Raw genomic sequence first — 21,521 nt, forward strand, 5'->3', positions numbered from 1 at the left:
TCCTTTTTCTATCCTATTTTTTGGAAGCATACAGGAATTCACAAATTTAAATTTGTTATTGTGTGAATGCTGGCTAAGGAGAAGAAAGAAAAGTAAAATACCTTTCAGTGTTTTTTGTCTAATGATAGATATAAATGCCCCATATTTCACAGTTAAAGAATTTATGTAAAGTAGATCATAAATTCATATGCAGCATTTTTAGCTTGAATACTGAGGTACTTAAATAGCTCTAGTCAAAATGTTAAGCATGAATTAGTGATTTTAAAATATAAAATGATTTATGCTTTAAGGAGCTCAATTTGGAGGAGAAGGATGGTAAAAGAAAGGATGAATGCCCATAGATTTTCTTGGTGCTGTTCAAATTTGATTATGGTATAAATATAGGCAGTATTCAATTTTTAAATGTACAACTTGATGACTTTTACACATTGATCACCACACAGATCAGTATACCGAATATTTTAACACCCCAGAAGGTTCTTTAGTACCCTCTTTTTTTTTTTTTTTGGTAGTTACAACCCTCCAAGAGGTAATCATAATTTTGGCTTCTGTCACCATAGGTTAGTTTTGCCTTTTCTTGAAATATGTATATAAATGGAATCAAACAGTACTGTCTTGTATCTGGCTTCTTTTACTCAGAATTGTGTCTATAAGATTCATCCATATTGTGTATAGCAGTGGTGAATTTGTTTTGCTTTATAGTATTACATTATATAAATAAAGCACAGTGTATTTATCCATTTACTGTTGGGTTTTTTTTTTTTTTTACTATATGCACTCATTTTTCTTGGGCCTTAAGGTTTTATAGTGTTATAAAAGTTTAGAACTTTTTTTGTTAAAATAGAATGCCAAGCCTGCCTCACAAGAAAATTTCAAGTCTGCCTAAATGGATATATACCTTTTTGATTTTATAATAGAAACTGGGGAAAAATAACATTGAATTCATAGCCAATTTTGAGTGGTATCATGTGCCTGTTCTGTAATGCAAGGCTTATGGATATTATACATTCATTCCTTCAGTGAACAGCAGGGAACCATGCTATGTGTTAGAGATACAGCTATGAAAGACACGGTCATAGTTTACTTTCCCCAACCAATATGTTCAGGTCATTTGAACATAATGTATAGAGCACAGAGATAAAGAAATGAGAATTATTAGGGGAGTACTTAGGGTGAAGCATCTCACCTAAACCTGGGTAGTCAGTGGAAGCATCTCAGAGAAAATGACATCTGAACTGGGTCCTATAGAATGAACTGGACTTAGCCAGGTGTAGGGGCGGGAGTTGGCGTTGAGAACAGCAGTGCAATGAGAGCTTTTAAGGCAATGCTTAAAGCTTAGAGACACAAGAAATTGAAAGTAGTTGGGTAAGCAGGGACTCAATTATAAAGGGGTTTTTGGCAATATCAGGTTTTGACATCATTCTTAGGTCAGAAGGGATAGCAAAACGAATCCTACACATCCCACAATTTGAGCAATTACCAACTCATGACGAATCTTGTTGATACCACTTTTCCCCTCCCCCAGTGAATAGTTCTGAAGCACATTTGAGACATCATATCATCATTGAAGATTTCGAGCAGGATAGTACATGGTCAGTTTTGCATTTTAGAAATCACATATCCCTAGTAACTTTAAAGTATATTTACAATGCGTACACCATAGTTAGTTGCTTCTCATTTGCTTCCATTATACAGACATTTGTCTTTCTGCACCACCATGTACTATTTATAGCAGTTTGCATTTTTTCAAACTGTATGGAAGCATGATTAAATGCTAAACTTATTTTTTTAAGTTAATTGAGAGAGAAAGAGAGAGCTTGCACATACTCATGGAGAAGGGGCAGAGAAAGAGGGAGAGAGGGAATTCCAAGCAGGCTCCACTCTTGTCAACAAGGAGTCAGACATGGGGCTCAGTCCCATGAACCATGAGATCACAACCTGAGCCAAAATCAAGAGTCAAGACACTCAACTGACTGAGTCACCCAGGCACCCCTAAACTTATTTTATATATTTATCTTCTTATGAGGATCATTGTTTAATTTGCCTTTAAAAATACTGAATATTTTTGGCTTGTATAACTATAAAAATGTCATAAATAATATAAAAGTTTGTTTTAGTTCAGTTTCCATGATAGCAAAGATACTGGTATTTGGAAAGTAGAATTCAATTTATGGTTTTGCTACAAATATTTTTTTACAGATTCAGATTTAATTTATGATTCTTCTGTGGCTCAGGTTTTGCTATTTATCTACCTATTGAAATCTGTTTCTTATTGAAGTTTACTTTGATGGTGAAAATTAATATAGATTGCTTTCATTTTAAAACTATTTATAGTTGTTTACACACCACTAAGTTAAAAATTCCTTCCTGTAGTAAGAATGTTTACTTCCGAAAGTATTTTAGTTTAACCTTTGGTTTAGTAGATGGTAACTACCAGCACCGCATTCATGCATTTATTCATTCATTTGGTGAAAGTCAGTGATCTTAATCCAAATCACAGGTTGGCAAATATTTGTTGCTGAAACTGGTTCTTAAATTTTTGGAAGGTTGTTCCAAAAGAAAGGGAGAATTCACAACAGAAACCATATGTGGCCTGCAGGCCTTACAGAAAAAATTTGCCACCCATGGTCTAAATGAATATAACTCAAATTACTGGATGTGCTTATTTTTCTTTTGGAAGTGTTGAAGATTCATTTTCAAATTGACATTTAAAAATAAAAATTTAATTGTCTTCTACAGAGAAGATGGTGAATTAGAAGATGGTGAAATAGATGATGCAGGATTTGAAGAAACACAAGAACAGGAAGCAAAAGAGGATGAGAAGCAGAAAAATGAGAAAGCCTATAGAAAATCAAGGAAAAAACACAAGAAAGAAAGAGAGAAGAAAAAATCCAAAAGGAGAAAACGTGAAAAACATAAGGTTAGTTGAAATCTACTTTTAATTCTTTTAGTAAGTTTTTATGAAATATAAAATACTGAAAATTAGAAAGTATAAATCATTGCTTATTTTTTTATTAAAAAAACTTTTTTTGATGTTTATTTTTGAGAGAGAGCATGAGTGGGAGAGGGGCAGAGAGAGAGGGAGACACAGAATTTGAAGCAGGCTCCAGGCTCTGAGCTGTCAGCACAGAGCCCGACGTGGGGCTTGAACCCACCAACCATGAGATCATGACCTGAGCCAAAGTCAGATGCTTAACCGACTGAGCCACCCAGGTGCCCCAATCATTGCTTATTTTATTATAAAACTTATTGATTAGATACTTTTATTTATGTGAGTAATACATTTTCTAAACACAAAGATTATATGAATTATCTCAAAGATTTAAAAATTAACCAAGGTAACTTTTAATGCAAGTTAAAATAAATCTTTTTAATTGATGATAAAAGGTTAAGAAAGTTTTATTCTCTACAGATCTAAATTAGCAGCATTGGCATTGCCATCCATTTATTTATTTATTCATTCATATGTATTATTGTGTGCTTGCTATGGAAATCTCTGTGCTCTGTGTTAGAGTTACAGTAATGAGTGAAACAGTCTCTAACAGATTACATTAAAAGTGGAAGGAGAAGGCAATAAACAAATGAAAATATGATCAAGAAAAAAGAGTAGGGTGCTGGATAGAAAATAAGGTAGTTTGGGATAGGAAGGAAAGGATATCTATGCTGATGAGAACTCAGGGAAAAGTTGGCAGCTGTAGTGGGGTAGCTTTTGAAATTCCCCCCATAAAACAGAGCAATAACGATAGCAAAATCTGGGGCACCTGGGTGGCTCAGTCGGTTAAACATCCAACTCTTGATTTTGGCTCAGGTCATTATCATGGCTTGTGAGATCAAGCCCTGCACTGGGCTCTGTGCTGGTAGTGTGGAGCCTGATTGGGATTCTCTCTGTCTCTCTCTCTCTCTGTCTCTGTCTCTCTCTCTCTCTCTGTCTCTCTCTGCCCCTCCCCTGCTCGCAAGTGCGATCTTGCTCTCTCTCTTTCTCTCTCAAAATAAATAAATAAACATTTAAAAAAATGAAAGAAACAAGTTCCCCTACAAACCTTAAAAATACAAATGGTTAAGGCCAAACTACAGACAGCAACAAGACCAGTATATTAAATCAGCAACTCTGCATACTGAAGCAGAGGGAAGGTAATGCGACCTCTAGGAAACTAATTGCCATCTTATCTCAAATGGAGGGATCCCCTTGCCACTCAACATGAAAAGTCCATAGGCCAAACTGAGAACAGCAGAAAGTGAGAGGGGGCTTTACTAGTTCCAATTCACATGTGAGTGTAAGGTGATCACATGAATTTCAGTGATGCTTGAATGGTCTGGGCCTGATGAACTCCTATTACTGATCAACCAAATCCCTCTCTCGGACAGAATCCTATACTGAGAACATAACTGCTAGCAGTAGAATCTAAATTAAGAGGACAAGTATATTAGGACCAGGCAAGGAAAGAAATAGATTTAAAAAAATGAGGGAAAGAAGCAGGGGAGGCATATCTCAGGGGATACATAGCCCTATTTATTAATACTTCATGCAAACAACAGAACAAATAACCCTAGAGAACAAGATAAAGCCATGATCACATTCCATATAAGTTACTATTTAAAAAAAAGGGTGAATGAGGGGCGCCTGGGTGGCGCAGTCGGTTAAGCGTCCGACTTCAGCCAGGTCACGATCTCGCGGTCCGTGAGTTCGAGCCCCGCGTCGGGCTCTGGGCTGATGGCTCGGAGCCTGGAGCCTGTTTCCGATTCTGTGTCTCCCTCTCTCTCTGCCCCTCCCCCGTTCATGCTCTGTCTCTCTCTGTCCCAAAAATAAATAAAAAACGTTGAAAAAAAATTAAAAAAAAAAAAGGTGAATAATGGACAGAATGTTCTTCCAAAAGAGAAAGAATTCCCACAAAACATATAAAATATTTAACCTAATTTACAAAATGATAAAAAATTAAGAAAGCAATATAAAGCTATGATCAAACAGCATAAATACAATTTGGAGGACACATCCTTTGGTCATCTAGGCAAAAAAGACCAAGTCCCTTATTAGGAAAAGAAAATCAGATTAAAAAAAATTACTTATTTTAGAGAGAGAAAGCTCAAGCAGTTGAGGGGACAGAGAGAGAGAGAGAGAGAGAGAGAGAATGAATCTTAAGCAGGCTCCATGCTCAGTGAGGAGCCCAACGTGGGACTTGATACCACGACCCTGGGATCATGACCTGAGCTGAAATCAAGAGTCAGATGCTCAACTGACTGAGCCACCCGGTGCCCCTAAGAAAATCACATTTATATAGAAATTTTTGATATCAGTATTTTATGCCAAAAGATGATGGAATGCCATATTTAAATAAGAATTGGTTTCAAGAATTTTATATCCAGCTAAATACTGACCTTTGGATATATAGTCCTCAGAAAAACTATATATGGTAGAACTTAGGAAGTATTGTTATCATGAGCCTTCCTACAGACTCTACTAGAGAGCAAGTTTAGATAACCAAAATGACTAGTTGAAAGAGAGGGATCTATATACATGCGTATATTTCCTTATAAAATTAAGACTAAATGATGGACATAAGAGCAGTATATTATGTATCTGTACATTACAACTATAAAAAAATATCAGGAAAAGCAGAAGAGTATATGGCAAGAAGAATAAGGTTACTGATTGCCTTATAGTTATTAACAGAGAGTAAAAGGATGTTGCTTCAAATTATTATCCTGGGAATAAAAGAAAGGAGAAGAGGTTACTGCCAAACTTCAGTATTGGTCCTGTTGGTAAAGAAACAGTATGTGCACCTGGGTGGCACAGTTGGTTAAGCATCCAGCTCTTGATCTTGGCTTAGGTCATGATCTCACAGTTCCTGAGTTCTGGTCTGATGGCACAGAGTCTGCTTGGGATTCTGTCTGTCCTTCTCTCTGCCCCTCCCCTGCATGTGTGCTCACTCTCTCTCAATAAATAAACTTAAAAAAAAAAAAAAAAGAAACAGTATGCAAAGAAGGGACAGGAAGTAAGGTTATTGGAAAAAGGCTGTATGAAAAAAATAATTGAGACAAAAATATAAACTTTTCTAAATACCCCAACAATGCAAAATCCAACTCTGTGTACAAGAAAAAGATTTTAAAAATGGGTAAAGACATGCGAGGCAAATGCAAAGAAAGAGAAGGCAGAAGTCATAATGTTGATATCTGAGATAGTCAAATTTAGGTCAAAAAGAATTGAAAGAAACAAAGAAGAACATTTTATGATGTTAAAGTTTACAACTCATAATGAAATATAAGTTATTAATATTTTATATCCCCCCAAAAAGCAACTTCTGAAAAGCAGGAACTATGGGAGCTACAAGAAGAAATAGGAATATAGTAATAACAGGAGATACACCAATATGCCTTTCTTAGATCAATCAAGTGGATGAAAAGGTGGTAAGGATGTTAAAGAGAGATTATAAATAAGTTGTAAGCTCTGAATCCTGAGACCACATCATCCTCTCATTATATGGCCACATAGTATGCCTTATAAGCTCCAATTACTTTGATAGAGTGGAAATGTTACAAAGAGCAACATCAAACCACAATACAATAAAACTAGACATTACTAATAAAGTCAAAACAAATGCCTTTTTACTTTATAATTCAAATACCTACTATAAATAGCTTGTGGAATAGAGGGAAAACAGATTAAAACTGCCGAATTTCATGAAAATAATGAGAACTCTTGATATGTAAGTTCTAGTGGAATATGTCTAAAGCAGTTATCAGGAGAAAATTATAGTATTATAGTATTAAAGGCTAGAAAAGTGGCAAGTCAAAACAAAAGAAACAAAAAGAAGGACTTTTGATAAAGTTACAAGCAGAACTTAATGAATTAGAATGAAAAGTCAGTAGTTACGAAAAAAAGATCAACAAAATCTTCAGCCAGACTAATCTAGAAAAAAGGGGGGATTGCCTGGCTGGCTCAGTCGGTGGAGCATGCAACTCTTGATCTCAGAATCTGAGTTCAAGCCTCACATTGTGCATAGAGCCTTCCTAAGAAAAAAGAAAAGAAGGGAAAAGCAAAACTAAAACTCACTCTGTTGAAGCTAAGAACTTTCAAAACTAACAAGTTTCATCTCCTTTTTAACAGCCTTTCATTTATCTATTTTCTTTGACAGATAGTTACTTTCAATATTTTGCTTTAAAATCGTTTTTATTTCAAAAAAATAAACTTTTTTAAAAAAGTTTATTTTGTGAGAAAGAGCAAGGACGAGTTAGGGGGCAGAGAGAGGGAGAGAAAGAAGAGACAGAATCCCAAGCAGGCTCTGCACTGCCAGCGCAGAGCTCCATCTCACAAGCTGTGAGATCATGACCTGACCCAAAAAGAGTTGGACTCTTACCCAACTGAACTACCCAGGAACCCCTCAACATTGTGCTCAAAAATCATAACTAGATCACTTAGTTCATTAGATAACATTTTCTACTTTGCATGTTATTGAATGCAGCTGTGTTGTTCAACATTCTGCCACTGCATAACAAGAATGTCCCTTTTTCCAGTTTTAATAAGCTATCTCTCACTTTCCTTTAAGTTGCCTCAAAGTCCAAAATTTTGCTAACAATCATTCAAGGCAGTTTATGTATTGTTATTATTATCATTATTATTATTTTGTAATCTCTATCCCCTACGTGGGGCTCAAACTCATGACACAGAGGTCAAGAGTTGCCTACTCCAACTGAGCCAGCCAGGCACCACTCATTCAAGGCAATTTAGACTTTCACTAAGGCTCTCCTTAAAGTCGTTCCAATATCCATCCACTGTCTGGTTGCAAAATCCCTCCTGCCTTTTAGATACTTGTTATGGAAGCACAGCATTTCCAGACACCAGTATCTTATTAGTTAACTATTGCTGAACAGCATATTACCCCAAACTTAGAAGTTTAAAAGAACAGAGATTTATCTCCCAGTGTTTGTCAGTCAGGAAACTGGATGCAGTTAAACCAGGTGATTCTTGCTCACCTTTTCTCATGAGGTTTCAGTCATCTCATGGCTGGCTCGACAGAGGTAGGATCCTGTTCCGTGGTCACTCACTTGGCTCTTGGCGGGCCTCATCAGTTCCTCACCATGTGGACTTCTCTACAGGCTGCCTCAGTGTCCTCATTGATGTCAGCTGGCTTCCCCCAAGGCAGGTGACCCAAGAGTGAGAGAGAACAAGAGAAAGCATCCAAGATGAAAATTTTAGTCTTTTTTATGACATAATCTCAGAAGTGATACACCATCTTTTCTGATATATTCTACTTACTACCTATTTTTAATGTAGTCAAGTTGTTAATTTCAGGTAATAATTACTTATTACTATATATGAGCCACATGTATATATTTTTTGATAATAGTCTTCTTAAAGTCAATATGTTTTTTAGCCTCACTTTTTTGGAGTAGCCTGAAGAAACTTCTCCCTTAAGCAGAACCTTCTTTTCCCTGGTGGTTTTTCCTGAAGCACTGTCTTCGTCTGAGCTGTTTCTGTTTTTGTTTTTTTTTTTTTAAGATTTTATTTTTAAGTATTTTCTATATTCAACGTGGAGCTTGAACTCACAACTCTGAGATTGAGAGTCACGTGCTCCACCAACTGAGCCAGCCAGGTGCCCCTGAGTTTCTTCTTAATCAAGTTTTATCCCTTCTGTGATCTTCAACTGAAAGGTTTTCCTTGGAACTGGAGCTGACTTCTGCTAGTGACTTAGCAAACTTGGCTTTTAAATGGACAATAATTGGGGCACCTGGGTGGCTCAGTCGGTTAAGCGTCCAACTTCGGCTCAGGTCATGATCTCGTGGTTTGTGAGTTCAAGCCCCACGTCGGGCTCTGTGCTGACAGCTCGGAGCTTGGAGCCTGCTTCACATTCTGTGTCTCCCTCTCTCTCTGCCCCTTCCCTGCTCATGTTCTGTCTCAAAAATAAATAAACATTAAAAAAAATTTTAAATGGGCAATAATTATTTCAAGCCCTAATTAACAAATAGTAGTTAAGTTTGAAGGATTTCATAGCATAATTATGAAAAGATTGCTTCATATCACCTATCAAATCAGCAAAAACAGAAATAGCACTACCACAAAACAAAACCTGAAAACATTTAAGAACAAAGTGGAGGAAAAGTTTGTTTTTCTTAAAAGAACCTTTAAGAATTAAAGGGTAAAGGAGGGCACCTGGGTGGCTCAGTTGGTCTAATGTCCGACTTTGGCTCAGGTCATGATCTCATGGCTTGTGAGTTCAAGCCCTGCATGGGGTTCTGTGCTGACAGCTGAGAGCCTGGAGCCTGCTTCGGATTATGTGTCTTGGTCTCTTTCTGCTCCTCCCCTGCTCGTGCTCTGTCTCGATCTCTCAAAAACAAACATTAAAAAAAAAAAAATGGTGTAGAGGAAAACAGATCCTTCTATTGTAAAAGCATCCGAGTTCAATTTAGTTCACCCAATTTTTACTGAGTATCTTCACTGATAAGACCTTTTAAGAATTCTTTAAAAAGAATGCTTAACCTGAGAAGATAATTACTTTGACTACATCGAGATTTGGTGACTTTTTTTTAAAGAAATGCACACATATTTTAAAAAGCTGACTCTTGATATCTGCTCATCATTATCAGTTCCTTCTGGTTTCCATTTCACTTTTGTTCAATTTTTGGGGTTGGATTTATTTCATATTTATAGTTTGGAATGTTTTGGTATCTTTTAGTTTTAGGGTACTTACACAAAAGAGTAAGAATTCTAAAGCCATTTTAGGTAAAAATAAATCAATTCATACTCTACTCATGTTCTGTGTTCCTCTTTGAGGAACTAGTTTTATTCTTTAGAGATTAACTTTAAGATCACTTTAAGCATAGTGGAGCACAGGTCCTTGGATCACAGGGATGATGATGATAATGTTGCTCTTAAGTCCCTAAGAAGAGGGGAAGATATACTTTTCCTCAGAAAATTTTAGAGAAGTTGGGGTGGTGGTGGCCTGTAGTAGAGCAAGGATTTTTCAGTGAATACTTCAGAACCTACTAGGCTAATACTGTCTATTGGTTGGCACTTCTGGCTGAAACAAGTCTATCTAGTTACTAGTTAAATGTTCTTCCTTTTGCAAATGTAACATAATTGTGTTTTCCCTTTTAGCATAATTCTCCGTCTAGTGATGATAGTTCAGACTACAGCCTCGATTCAGATGTTGAACATACAGAAAGTTCCCACAAAAAAAGAGCTGGTTTCTACAGGGATTATGACATTCCATTTTCTCAGGTATTGCCTTTTTAAAAATGTGGTTAAATATACATAACATAAAATTTACCATTTTAACCATTTTTCAGTATACAATCAGTAGCATTAAGTATATTCACAATGTTGTACAACCATCTCCACTATCCATTTCCAGAACTTTTTCATCATCCCAAACAGAAGCTGTGTACCCATTAAATGAGAACATCTCACTTCCCCCTTTCCTCTACTTTCTGTCTTTATGAATTTGCCTACTCTGTAGGCATATAGGTGCAGTCATACTGTATATGTCTTTTTGTGTCCAACTTACTTCATTTATCATAATTAAAAAAATTTTTTTAATGTTTCTTTATTTTTGAGAGAGTGAGACAGAGCAGGAGTGGGGGAGGGCCAGAGAGAGGGAGACACAGAATCAGAAGCAAGCTCCAGGCTCTGAGCTGTCAGTACAGAGCCCGATGTGGGGTTCAAACCTCGAATTGTGAGAACATGGCCTAAACTGAAGTCGGACGCCCAACCGACTGAGCCACCCAGGCACCCCATCATAATTTTTTAAAGGTTCATCTAGCATGTATCAGAATTTCATTTTTTTTTTTTTAATTTTTTTTTTCAACGTTTTTTATTTATTTTTGGGACAGAGAGAGACAGAGCATGAACGGGGGAGGGGCAGAGAGAGAGGGAGACACAGAATTGGAAACAGGCTCCAGGCTCCGAGCCATCAGCCCAGAGCCTGATGCGGGGCTCGAACTCCTGGACTGCGAGATCGTGACCTGGCTGAAGTCGGACGCTTAACCGACTGCGCCACCCAGGCACCCCAGAATTTCATTTTTTAAGGCTGGATAATGTACGATTGTATGGATATACCATATCTTGTTTGTTCCTCTGTTGATGGACACATGAATTTCTCCCACCTTTTGACTGTTGACTGTTGGACTGTATACCTAAGAGTGGGATTACTAGATCATATAGTAATTCTATGTTTAATTTGCTGAGGAACCACCAAACTGTTTCCCAGAATGGCTGCACTGTTTAGCATTTCCACCACAATGCATGGGATTTTCCAGTTTCTCCACATCCTTGCCAAACTCATTATTTTCTGGGTTTTCTGTTTTATTTTGTTTTGCTTTAGGTTTTCTTCTCCTCTTCTTTTTTTTTTTTTTTGTTGTTTGTTTTATAATAGCCATCTTAACACGTGTGAAGTGGCATTCTTTTTGTTGTTGTTGGTAGTTACTTTTTACTTCTTCTTTTTTTTTTTTTTAATTTACATCCAAATTAGCATATAGTGCAACAATGATTTCAGGAGTAGATTCCTTAGTGCCCCTTACCCAGCCCATCGCCCCTCCCACAGCCCCTCCAGTAAGTCTCTTCTGTTTTGTCCCCCTCCCTGTTTTTATGTTCTTTTTGTTTCCCTTCCCTTATGTTCATCTGTTTTGTCTCTTAAAGTCCTCATATGAGTGAAGTCATATGATATTTGTCTTTCTCTGACTAATTTCACTTAGCATAATGCCCTCCAGTTCCATCCACGTAGTTGCAAATGGCAAGATTTCATTCTTTTTCATTGCTGAGTAAAACTCCATCTTTTATATATATATATATATATATATATATATATATATATATATATACACACACACACACACACACCACATTTTCTTTATCCATTCATCCATCGATGGACATTTGGGCTCTTTCCATACTTTGGCTATTGTTGATAGTGCTGCTATAAACATTGGGGTGCATATGTCCCTTTGAAACAGCACACCTGTATCCCTTGGATAAATACCTAGTATTTATCCAATTGCTTTATCCAATTTATACAGTTGCTGGGTTGTAGGGTAGTTCTATTTTTAATTTCTTGAAGACCCTCCATACTGTTTTCCAGAGTGGCTGCACCGGCTTGCAGTCCCACCAACAATGCAAAAGAGATCCTCTTTGTCCGCATCCTCGCCATCATCTGTTGTTGCCTGAGTTGTTAATGTTAGCCATTCTGACAGGTGTGAGGTGGTATCTCATTGTGGTTTTGATTTGCATTTCCCTGATGATGAGTGATGTTGAGCATTTTTTCATGTGTCAGTTGGCCATCTGGATGTCTTCTTTGGAGAAGTGTCTATTCATGTCTTTTGCCCATTTCTTCACTGGATTCTTTGTTTTTTGGGTGTTGAGTTTGATAAGTTCTTTACAGAACCTGGATACTAACCCTTTATCTGATATGTCATTTGCAAATATCTTCTCCCATTCCTTTGGTTGCCTTTTAGTTTTGCTGATTGTTTCCTTCTCTGTGTGGAAGTTTTTATTTTGATGAGGTCCCAGTAGTTCATTTTTGCTTTTGTTTCCCTTGCCTCCAGAGACGTGTTGAGTAAGAAGTTGCTGCAGGCAAGATCAAAGAGGTTTTTGCCTGTGTTCTCTTAGAGGATTTTGACGGCTTCCTGTCTTACATTTAGGTCTTTCATCCATTTTGAGTTTATTTTTGCGTATAGTGTAAGAAAGTGGTCCAGCTTCATTTTTCTGCATGTTGCTGTCCAGTTTTCCCAGCACCACTTGCTGAAGAGACTGTCTTTATTCCATTGGATATTCTTTCCTGCTTTGTCAAAGATTAGTTGACCATATGTTTGTGGGTCCATTTCTGGGTTCTCCATTCTGTTCCATTGATCTCAGTGTCTGTTCTTGTGCCTGTACCATACTGTCTTGATGATTACAGCTTTGTAGTATTAGTTTCAAGTTTGGGATTGTGATGCCTCCTGCTTTGGTTTTCTTTTTCAAGATTGCTTTGGCTATTCAGGGTCTTTTCTGGTTCCATACAAATTTTAGGATTATTTGTTCTAGCTCTGTGAAGAATGCTGGTGTTATTTTGATAGCGATTGCATTGAATATGTAGATGGCTTTGGGTAGTATCGACATTTTAACAATATTTGCTCTTCCTTGAAGTGGCATTCTTATTGTGGTTTTGAGGTATTGCCTTTAAGGAGAGAAATGCAATTTTCAGTTTTACTCTTTGATTTCTGATATTTTGAAAAAATATTTTATATTTTCAGTATGGAAAAAGAGACATGTATATACATGCTGCAGATATTATTTTATTTTATTTTCTAATTATATTTAAATCCAAGCTAGTTAACTAACATATAGTGTAGTAATGGTTTCAGGAGTAGAATTTAGTGGCTTATTACTTACACGTAACACACAGTAGTCATCCCAACAAATGCCCTCCTTTTTTTTTTTTTTTAATTTTTTTTTTAACGTTTATTTATTTTTGAGACAGAGAGAGACAGAGCATGAATGGGGGAGGGGCAGAGAGAGAGGGAGACACAGAATCGGAAACAGGCTCCAGGCTCTGAGCCATCAGCCCAGAGCCCGACACGGGGCTTGAACTCCCGGACCGCGAGATCGTGACCTGAGCTGAAGTCGGATGCTTAACCGACTGCGCCACCCAGGCGCCCCACACATGCCCTCCTTGATGTCCATCACTCATTTAGCCTATCCCCCCACCCAACACCCCTCCAGCAACCATCAGTTCTCTGTATTTAAGAGTCCCTTATGGTTTGCCTCCTTCTCTGTTTTTATTTTTTCTTCCCTTCCCCTATGTTCATCTGTTTTGTTTTTTAAATTCCTTATATGAATGAAATCATATATTTATCTTTCTCTGACTTATTTTGCGTAGCATAATACGCTCTAGTTCCATCCGCATTGTTGCAAATAGCAAGATTTCATTCTTTTTGATGGCTGAGTAATATTCCATTGTATGTATATACCACATCTTCTTTATCCATTTATCATTCAATGGATATTTGGGCTCTTTCCATAATTTGGCGATTGTCAATAGCACTGCTATAAACATTGGGGTGCATGTGCCCTTTGGAATCAGCATTTTTGTATCCTTTGGATGAATACCTAGTAGTGCAATTGTTGGGTCGTAGGAAGCCCTATTTAAAATTTTTTGACTAACCTCCATACTGTTCTCCAGAGTGGCTGCACCAGTTTACATTCCCACCAGCAGTGCAAAAGAGATCCTCTTTCTCCACATCCTTGCCAACATCTGTTGTTTCCTGAGTTGTTCATTTTAGCCATTCTGACAGGTATGAGGTGGTATTTCATTATCGTTTTGATTTGTATTTCCTTGATGGTGAGTGATGTTGAGCATCTTTTTATGTGTCTATTAGCCATCTGGATGTCTTCTTTTGAAAAGTGTCTGTTCAAGTCTTTTGTCCATTTCTTCCCTGGATTATTTGTTTTTTGGGTTTTGAGTTTGATAAGTTCTTTATAGATTTTGGATACTAAGCCTTTATTGTATATGTCATTTGCAAATATCTTCTCCCATTCCGTCAGTTGCCTTTTAGTTTTGTTGGTTGTTTCCTTCATTCTGCAGATTTTTCATCTTGATGAGGTCCCAATAGTTCATTTTTGCTTTTGTTTACCTTGCCTCCAGAGACATGTCAAGTAAGAAATTTCTGCGGCCAAGATCAAAGAGGTCGCTGCCTATTTTGTCTTCTAGGGTTTTGATGGTTTCCTGTCTACATTTAGGTCTTTCATCCATTTTGAGTTTATTTTTGTGTATAGTGTAAGAAAGCGGTCCAGGTTCATTCTTCTGCATGTCGCTGTCCAGTTTTCCCAGCACCATTTGCTGAAGAGCCTGTTTTTCATTGGATATTCTTTCCTGCTTTGTCAAAGATTAGTTGGCCATACATTAATGGGTCCACTTCTGGATTGTCTGTTCTGTTCTATTGATCTATGTGTCTGTTTTTGTGCCAGTACCATACTGTTTTGATGATTACAACTTTGTAATATAGCTTAAAGTTCAGAATGTGATGCCTCCAGCTTTGGTTTTCTTTTTCAACATTACTTTGGCTGTTCAGGGTCTTTTCTGGTTCCATACAAGTTTTAGAATTGTTTGTTCTAGCTCTGTGAAGAACGTTGGTGTTATTTTGATAGGGATTGTACTGAATATGTAGATTGGTTTGGGTAGTATTGACATTGTAACAGTATTTGTTCTTCTAATCCATGAGCATAGAATGTTTTTCTATTTTTCTGTCTTCAATTTCTTTCATAAGCTTTTTATAGTTTTCCATAAACAGATCTTTTACCTCTTCAGTTAGGTTTATTCCTAGGTATTTTATGGGTTTTGGTGCAATTGTAAATGGGATAGATTCCTTGATTTCTCTTTCTGCTGATTCATTCTTTGTGTATAGAAATGCAACCAATTTCTGTACGCTGACTTTATATCCTGCGACTTTGCTGAATTCACGTATCAGTTCTAGCAGTTTTTGGTGGAGTCTTTTAGGTTTTCCACATACAGTATCATGTTGTGTCAAAGAGTGAAAGTTTGATTTCTTACTTGCCAATTTGGATGTCTTTTATTTCTTTTTGTTGTCTGATTGCTGAGGCTAGGACAACACTATCTTGTATAACAGTGGTGAGAGTGGACATCCCTGTCGTGTTCCTGACTTAAGGAGGAAAGCTCTGTTTTTCCCCATTGAGGATGATATTAGCTGTGGGTCTTTTGGATATGGCCTTTATGATCTAGAGGTGTGTTCCTTCTGTCCCTACTTTCTTGAGGGTTTTTATCAAGAAAGGATGCTGTATTTTGTCAAATGCTTTTTCTGCATCTACTGAGAGGATCATGTGGTTCTTATTCTTTCTTTTATTAATGTGATTTATCACATTGATTTGCAGATATTGAACCAGCCCTGCATCCCAGGAATAAATCCCACTTAATTGTGGTAAATAATTCTTTTAGTGTATTGTTGGATTAGGTTTGCTAGTATCTTGTTGAGAATTTTTACATACATGTTCATCAGGGAAATTGGTCTGTAGTTCTTCTTTTTAGTGGGGTCTTTGTCTGGTTTTGGAATCAAATAGATTCCATAGAATGAGTTTGCAAGTTTTCCTTCCATTTCTTTTTTTTGGAACAACTGCAAAAGAATAGATATTAACTCTCAGATGTTTGGTAGAATTTCCCTGGAAAGCCATGGCCTTGAACTCTTGTTTCTTGGGAGAATGTTGATTACCAATTCAATTTCTTTACTGGTTATGAGTCTGTTTAAGTTTTCTGTTTCTTCCTGTTTCAGTTTTCATAGTTTATATGTTTCTAGAAATTTGTCCATTTCTTCCAGATTGCCCAATTCATTGGCATATAATTGGTTATAATATTCTCTTATTTTTATTTGTATTTCTGCAGTGTTGGTTTTGATCTCTCCTTTTTCATTCTTGATTTTATGTATTTGGGTCCTTTCCTTTTTCTTTTAGATATATCTGACTAGGGGTTTATCAATTTTTGTTAATTCTTTCAGAGAACCAGCTCCTGATTTCATTTATCTGTTCTACTGTTTTTTTTTTTATTTCAATATCATTGTTTTCTGCTCTAACCTTTATTATTTCCCTTCTTTTGCTGGTTTGGGGCTTTATTTCCTATTATTTTTCCACCTCCTTTAGGTGTAAGGTTACGTTGTGTATTCGAGACATTTCATCCTTCTTTAGGAAGGCCTGGATTGCTATATACTTCCTTCTTATGACCTCCTTTGCTGCATCCCAGAGGTTTTGGACTATCATGTATTCATTTTCATTGACTTCTATGTACTCTTTAATTTCCTCTTTAATTTCTTGGTTAACCCACTCATTCTTTAGTAGGATGTTCTTTAGTTTCCAAATATTTGTGGTATTTCCAAATTTTTTCTTGTGGTTGATTTCAAGTTTCATAGTGCTGTAGTCTGAAAATATGCATGGCACAGTATTAATCTTTTTGTACTTGTTGAGGGCTGATTTGTGACCCAGTATGTGATCTGTTGGAGAATGTTCCATGTGCACTCAAGAAGAATGTGTGTTCTGCTGCTTTAGGATGAAATGTTCTGAATGTATCTGTTAAGTCTACCTAGTCCAGTGTATCATTCAAAGCTATAGTTTCCATGTTGATTTTCTGCTTAGATGATCTGTCCATTGTTGTAAGTGGGGTGTTAAAGTCCTCTACCATAATGGTATTATTATCAGTGTGTTTCTTTATGTTTGTGACTAATTGATTAGTATATTGGGTTCTTCGAGTTGGGGGCATAAGTATTTACAATTGTTAGATTTTCTTGGTGAATAAACCCCTTAATTACAATATAGTGCCCTTCTTCATTTCTTATTACAGTTTTTGTTTTAAAGTCTAGGTTGTTATGGTGCCTGGGTAGCTCAGTTGGTTAAGCGTCGGACTTTGGCTCAGGTCATGATCTTGTGATTTGTGGGTTCAAGCCCTGCATCAGGCTCTGTGCTGACAGCTCGGGTCCTGGAGCCTGTTCCAGATTCTGTGTCTCCCTCTCTCTCTCTGCCCCTCCCCTGCTTGTGCTCTGTCTCTCTCTCTCAAAAATAAATAAACATTAAAAAAAAATTTTTTTAAATAAATAAATAAATAAATAAAGTCTAGGTATCTGATAGAAGTACGGCTACTCCAGCTTTCTTTTGAAGTCCATTAGCATGATAGATGGCTCTCTATCCCCTTACTTTCAATCTGCAGATGTCTTTGGGTCTAAAGTGAACCTCTTGTAGGCCTATGCCACAAATTTCAAGTCTTTGAAAATCATGCAGCATATATTTGTTTGCCACCACTGTCATAACAAAATATCCCAGACTAGTGGTTTAAATAACAGGAGTTTATTTTCTAGTAATCTCGAGGCTAGAAGTGCCAGAGCAAGGTGTCAGCAGGGTTGGTTTTCTCTGAGGACCATAAGAGATAGATCAGTTTAGCCTCTCTTCCTTGCTTATTGATGGCCACCTTCTTGCTGCCATGCATGGTCATTCTGCTGTGCATGTACACCCCTGTTGTCTCTGTGTGTCCAAATTTCCTCTTCTAAGGACACCAGTAAGATTGGATCAGGGCCACCCTAGCAACTTCATTTTAACTTCATCACCTCTTTCAATGCCCTGTCTTCAAATACACTCACATTCTGAGGTACTGGGGGTTAGAGCTTTCACATACAAATTTTGTGACATCTATCTCTTTAAGTGCAAAAATTATTTGAAGTGTTTTAAATAGAAAAAAATTTAAACAATAGGATATACTTTATATTTTTCTTAGGCATGTTGTGTTATCTGAACAAAGTCTTCAGTATAAATCGTATTTTATGCTAGAAAAATCACGATGCTCTCAGGATCATTGTGCACCTATCTGAAAAACCCTAGACTTTCTGAGTTCTGGTTTCTGCTGGTCTGTTACAAGAAATTAGGAACACCAAATTAGGAAAAAGAATACAGCTCTGTAGACAGAGCTCTGTAGACAGAGCTATATTCTTTTTCCTAATTTGGTGTTCCTAATTTCTTATAAGCTTAGAAAAAAATACTGTGTTAGAATTCTTTCTATTGCCTTTCATTATTCTGTTGCCTTCTTTATAGTTGAGGTTGCTCAACAACTATTGAATAAATGATGTTTATTATAATATCTTTTAAAATTTAAAAAGGATTATACTCTAGTTAATAATTTTATCTAGTTAGGTCAATATATCTGTATATTCAGTGTGTCTATTGATTTTGGAGTAAATGGAGCTGCCATTTCTCAGAATATTTTAATAGCTAGAATTATTTTTGTGCCTAATGACAAAGGTTTTAAATCCATTTAATATATCAAACACTGATGTGATACCTAAATTTCATCATTTGCAGTTAGATTTATTTTTTGGAAATATTCAACAGTTGGGGCGCCTGGGTAGCTCAGTTGGTTAAGCGTCGAACTTCAGCTCAGGTCTTGATCTCACAGTTTGTGAGTTTGAGCCCCACGTCAGGCTCTGTGCTGACAGCTCAAAGCCTGGAGCCTGCTTTAGCTTCTGTGTCCCTCTGTCTCTGCCCATCCCCCGCTTATGCTCTGTGTCTCTGTCTCTCTCAAAAATAAATAAACATTAAAAAAAAATAAAAAAAAAAAAGAAATACTCAAGAGTTTTGTTGGTTGTTTGCTGTGTAGAAACTTTGTATTTTGATGTAGTCCCAGTAGTTTATTTTTGCTTTTGTTTCCCTTGCCTCAGGAGACAGATCTAGAAAGATGTTATGGCTAATGTCAGAGAAATTACTGCCTATGCTCTCTTCTAGGATTTTTAGGGTTTTAGGTTTCACATTTAGGTCTTTAATCCATTTTGAGTTTGTTTTTGTGTATGGTGTAAGAAAGTGGTCCAATTTCATTCTTTGGCATGTAGCTCTCCGGTTTTCCCAACACCATTTGTTGAAGAGACTTTTTCCTATTGAATATTCTTGCCTCCTTTGTCGAAGATTAATTGATCATATAATTGTGGGCTTATTTCTGGGCTTTCTGTTTTGTTTATTGATCTATGTGTCTACCTTTGTGCTAGTTCCATACTGTTTTGATTACTACAGCTTTCTTAGTAATATAAGCTGAAGTCTAGAATTGTGATCCCTCCAGTTTTGTTTTTCTTTTTTTAAAATTATTTTTCAGAGAGAGAGAGAGAAAGAGTGGGAGAGGGATAGAGGAGGAGGGAGAGAATTTCAAACAGGCTCCATCCTCAGTGCGGAGCCTGACACTGGGCTTGATCCCACGACTCTGGGATCACGACCAGAGCCAAAGAGTTGCTCACTCAACTGACTGAGCCACCCAGGCACCCCTCCAGTTTTGTTTTTCTTTTTCAAGATTTCTTTGGCCTATTTGAGTTCTTTGTGGTTCCATACAGATTTTAGGATTGTTTGTTCTAGTTCTGTAAAAAATGCTGTTGGTATTTTGATAGGGATTGTATTAAATGTGTAGGTTGCCTTGGGTAATATAGACATTTTAACAATATTTGTTCTTCCAGTCCATGAGCATGGAATGTCTTTCCATTTGCTTGTGTCATCTTCAGTTTCTTTTATCAGTGTTTTATAGTTTTCAGAGTACAGATCTTTCACCCCTTTGGTTAAGTTTATTCCTAGATATTTATTATTTTTGGTGCAACTATAAATGGGATTGTTTTCTTAATTTCTCTTTCTGCTGCTTCATTAGTGTATAGAAATGCAACGCTTTTTGTACATTGATTTTGTATCCATGACCTTACTGAATTCACTTATCAGTTCTAGTAGTTTTTTAGTGGTCTTTAGGGTTTTCTATATAGTACTGTGTCATATGCAAATAGTGAATGTTTTACTCCTTCCCTACGAATTTAGATACCTTTTATTCCTTTCTCTTGTCTGATTGCTGTGGCTAGGACTTCCAGTGCTATGTTGAATAAAAGAGATGAGAGTGGATATCCTTGTCTCGTTCCTGACCTTAGCAGAAAAGCTCTGTTTTTCCCCATTGAATATGTTTGCTGTTGGGTTTTCATATAAGTACTTTATTATGTTAAGGTATGTTCCTTGTAAACCTGCTTTGTTGAGGAATTTTTTCGTGAATGGATATTGTATTTATGTCAAATGCTTTTCCTGCATCTATTGAAATGATCATATTTTTTTCCTTTCTCTTACTGATGTGATGTATCATGTTGATTGATCTATGAATATTGAACTAGCCTTGCATCCTAAGAATAAATCCCTCTTGAATGTGATGAATGATTTTTTTTAACATATTGTTGAATTCAGTTTGCTAAGATTTTATTGAGGATTTTTGCATCTGTGTTTATCAGAGATACCTGTGGTTCTCTTTTGGTTGTGTCTTTATCTGGTTTTAGAAGCAGGGTAATGCTGGCCTCATACAATGAATTTGGAAGTTTTCTTTCCTCTTTTGTTTTTTGGAGATGTTTGAGAGGAGTAGGTATTAACTCTAATTTATTTTATTTTTTTAATTTTAATTTTAGTTTTTTAATTTATATCCAAGTTAGTTAGCATATAGTGCAACAATGATTTCAGGAGTAGATTCCTTAATGCCCCTTACCCATTTAGCCCATCCCCCCTTCCACAAACAGTAACCCTCTGTTTGTTCTCCATATTTAAGAGTCTCTTATGTTTTGTCCCCCTCCCTGTTTTTATATTATTTTTGCTTCCCTTCCCTTGTGTTTATCTGTTCTGTGTCTTGAATTTTTTTTTATGTTTATTTATTTTTGAAGGAGACAGAGACAGAGCGTGAGGGGGGAGGGGCAGAGAGAGAGAGGGAGACACAGAAACTGAAGCAGGCTCCAGGCTCTGAGCTGTCAGCCCAGAACCCGATGTGCGGCTCAAACCCCTAAACCGCAAGATCATGACCTGAGCCGAAGTCGGAGGCCCAGTCGACTGAGCCACCCAGGGGCCCCTGTTCTGTGTCTTAAAGTCCTCATATGAGTGAAGTCATATGATAATTGTCTTTCTCTGCCTGACTAATTTCGCTTAGCAATAATACCCTCTAGTTCCATCCACATAGTTGCAAATGGCAAGATTTCATTTTTTCTGACTGCTGAGTAATACTCCATTGTATATATATACCACA

At 36.8% G+C, this 21,521-nt stretch overlaps 1 protein-coding gene across 2 annotated transcripts in view; it reads left to right on the forward strand.

The window, feature by feature from the left end:
* Positions 1-21,521, forward strand: part of ZC3H6 (zinc finger CCCH-type containing 6) — a 71,161-nt gene that overhangs the window by 22,916 nt on the left and 26,724 nt on the right. For both annotated transcript variants that reach the window (XM_040496744.1, XM_040496745.1), the window contains exons 2-3: positions 2,740-2,920; positions 10,091-10,213. In XM_040496744.1, the coding sequence (XP_040352678.1) occupies positions 2,740-2,920; positions 10,091-10,213 (304 nt within the window). The remainder of the gene's footprint in view (positions 1-2,739; positions 2,921-10,090; positions 10,214-21,521) is intronic.

The sequence above is a fragment of the Herpailurus yagouaroundi genome, unplaced genomic scaffold (genome assembly GCF_014898765.1).
Source record: "Herpailurus yagouaroundi ecotype Mexico unplaced genomic scaffold, PumYag 188, whole genome shotgun sequence".
NCBI classification, from domain to species: domain Eukaryota; kingdom Metazoa; phylum Chordata; class Mammalia; order Carnivora; family Felidae; genus Herpailurus; species Herpailurus yagouaroundi.